At 45.2% G+C, this 3,130-nt stretch overlaps 1 protein-coding gene across 1 annotated transcript; it reads right to left on the reverse strand.

Annotated features, from left to right (window-relative positions):
- Positions 1-959: 959 nt before the first annotated feature.
- Positions 960-2,706, reverse strand: LOC123048233 (tyrosine N-monooxygenase-like). Its single transcript, XM_044471374.1, has 2 exons — positions 1,697-2,706; positions 960-1,580 (listed from the first exon to the last, which is right to left on the reverse strand). The coding sequence occupies exons 1-2, from the start codon at positions 2,672-2,674 to the stop codon at positions 960-962; spliced, it is 1,599 nt and encodes a 532-aa protein (XP_044327309.1). The 5' UTR covers positions 2,675-2,706.
- Between the last annotated feature and the right edge of the window lie 424 nt (positions 2,707-3,130).

The following is a 3,130-nucleotide window of genomic DNA, read 5'->3' on the forward strand; positions in this document are numbered from 1 at the left end:
GTACATCTCTTTCTCTCTCTGTCTCTATCTCTCTCACTTTCCAAGTTTCCATATGTGACAGAGGTATCTCGTGTGATATACAGCAGATGTGACAACCTTGTACGCACTCTCTGTCAACGACCACAAATTAACCCGTGATCGTCGTGCAACTGTGTTTGCTTTGAATGTTCTCTTCTTTTCTCTCGCCCACACACACGCTGCTTTGACTGTTCTCTTTTCTTCTCTCGTCCAAGCACACACACGCTGTCTATCTGCTGTACATGAATTCATGATCGTACGTATTGCCACTGTGGACTACTCCCTCCGTTCCTAAATATAAGTTTTTTTAATGATTTTAATATGGACTACATGTGAAGCAAAATGAATGAATTTACACTCTAAACTACGTCTATATACACCCATATGTGTCCATATTGAAATCTCTAGAAAGACTTGTATTTGAAACAAGAGGGAGTGCATAGCAATCATCATACATACTGTCGACAACCACAAATTGAGCTTGGGAGCGAGCCATTACGTCTCTCTCTCTCTCTCTCTCTCTCTCTCTCTCTCACACTTTCCATGTCTCCATATACAGAGTGAAAATGTGACATTCTCATACGTCCTCCCAACAACCACAAATTAAAGCATGATTGAGCGAGCGTGGTTGCTTTGATTCTTCTTCACAGAGAGAGAATCTTTCTGCAGTACTTGACCATATGTAGCCAAGCCATTGAAGACCGGCCAGTGACTAGGACTGATGTCACTCACATGCTCACACCTAGAAGACGGGATACACTAAAGATGACGCCCTAATGCTAGTTACATTAATTATAGCATGAATCATCAATTGTTTCTTTATTTCCGCACAAGTGTACTAGTATCTAGTATATTGCCAAGGACTAAATGCCGCCCGCAATTGTTCCAGATAATATTACCAATATAAAATTGAGAAAAATGATCAAATCTACTTAATCGTATCATCTATAGAGATACGCGGCCAAGCGCGGTTGAGCTTGCAAAACAAGGGGTTCAAGTAGGGCGAGGCTTGCATTGCCTTCCTGTAGACTGATATTTTTAACGCCTACCGGTTTTGTCCAAGTGAAGGCCTGCAGCATCCTTGCAAATAACATCATTGTGATCGAGGTGCCAAGTGAAATCCCAGGACAACCCCTTCTTCCACTGCTAAAAGAAATGAAACGTAGGCCCGGCTCAATGAGAAGAACATTCACGGTATTCAAATGCCTCTCAGGACGAAACTCAAGTGGTTCGCTCCAGATCTTGGGGTTTCGGCCAAGTCCAAGCCGGCTTAAAAGGATGTGGCTATCCTTTGGGATGGTGTAGCCGGCGATAGTGGTGTCCACCATTGCAACATGGGGTAAATTAAGAGCATGGTATGGGTGTATGCGGAAGGCCTCCCGGATACACGATTTGAGGTAATTTAGCCGAGGAATGTCAGACTCCTGGACTAGTCTATCTTTACCAACGACAGCGTCGAGTTCATCGGTTGCTTTTTGCATGATCTCTGGCCTGTTTATCATCTCGGCGAGCGCCCACTCAACCGCATTTGATGGGTTATCGACTGCTGCAAGCACCATTTCCTACATTGGTCGATGTTGGAATAAATAAAGCAATCAATACAATACAACGACAAAAAGGTTTAATATATGATTGAAGAATAATGAATTAATTTTCTGCTGAGGTAGATCGTACTAACCGCTGTTTGGGCTCTTATTTCTTGTAGGGATAGCAACGGTTGTCCCTCTGCATCTTTAAGATGAACTAGGACGTCCAGAAAGTCTCTCACCTCTTTATTTTCACCACCTTTCTCAAGAGTGGATGATCTTTCACAGATCCGCTCCCGTATGATAGGGTCATGCAACCGGTTAATTGTTCTCATGACATCCACGGAAACCTCCTCATGGCCATCCAAGTTCAGGCCTACCAGGGCTGGGATGTAGTCCGACACGCAGAAGCTGTACACATGGTTGAGGGCCGTGAAAAGAGCGCCAACATGTGCCTCCTCCTCATGTCCAGGCCCATTAGTCGACGAAGACGGTACGTTGCTAAAGTATCTCTTACCAAACACAAGCCTTCTTATCAGGTTACAACAGAAATGTTGTGCCACATGCCGCACGTTAACAATGTTTTTTGCATGTGGCATCATGACACAACAAGCGCTGTTGTTAATATACCTTACAAGGTGGTCGTACTCCTCTTTCCGTAGGTGGTGGAGCTTCTGCTCCATGGACGAGGTGAGGATCTCCAAGGTGAGGACACGCCTCATCTTTCTCCACTGCTCTCCATGCGGTGACAAGACGGAGCCTTTGTACCCCAAGCTGAATGTACCCGAGGCGAAGGTGGTGGGACGAGAAGCGAAAACTTCATCCTTCTTCCGTAGTACCTCACAGGCTATCTCTGGGCATGTCACAACAATGACATGAGTAGCTCCGAGACGGAGGCACATGATGTCTGTGTTCATCTCTTTGAGAAGGCGATGGATCCACCGGAACACTGCCGGCTTGTTCCAAACCATCTGGTGCATGTTCCCGATGATGGGCAGTGTGGCAGGCCCCGGGGGCAGCAGACCTCGTCGTGCCCGTTGCCGCTGGGACAATACCACTCTTTTGTTTTTTCTGAGAAAATACAACAGCAAGGTAGCCATGATAACTATAACCAGCGTACCAAGAGTCATATTGCATGAGCTGGTCAGGATGCTATATGCCCATATGGACTAGAATAGATGGAAAGCTGTGGAATAGATAGGTTGGGGGTGACAAAGGGGTGTTTTAAGACTTGTGTTCGAAGGCACTCTTGCTTGGTGCATCTAACTTGGTTAGCTCTGGGTATTTGTAGGACATCCGGGGAGCTAGCTAGCTTGGCTACAGTTCCTCCACGTGGTTCCATGCATCGTAGACGTACTCGCGTTCATATAATTATTTGAATAGTTAGAGATATACTACTTCAGTTTGATCATCTTTGTGAATTTTCCATTTGCCAATATCAGAGAAGGCCCCTGAGGTAGTCATATGGTGTCCTTTATCCAGACCCTTTCTCAGGGATAATTTCTAGATTTACTGCAGAACCGTTGCTTAAGCGATTATTGGTTTGTTTATTATTCATCCCTGAATTACACTTGTTTCATGCGTGG

The sequence above is a fragment of the Triticum aestivum genome, chromosome 2D, assembly GCF_018294505.1.
Source record: "Triticum aestivum cultivar Chinese Spring chromosome 2D, IWGSC CS RefSeq v2.1, whole genome shotgun sequence".
In the NCBI taxonomy this organism is placed as follows: Eukaryota; Viridiplantae; Streptophyta; class Magnoliopsida; order Poales; family Poaceae; genus Triticum; species Triticum aestivum.

What these genes read in the sequence shown, in the direction of transcription:
- LOC123048233 (XM_044471374.1), bottom strand. Translation starts at nt 2,674, where the DNA reads ATGACTCTTGGTACGCTGGTTATAGTTATCATGGCTACCTTGCTGTTG. An exon ending in AAATAAGAGCCCAAACAGCG is followed by an intron (nt 1,581 to 1,696) that starts GTTAGTACGATC and finishes CGACCAATGTAG; the next exon opens with GAAATGGTGCTTGCAGCAGT.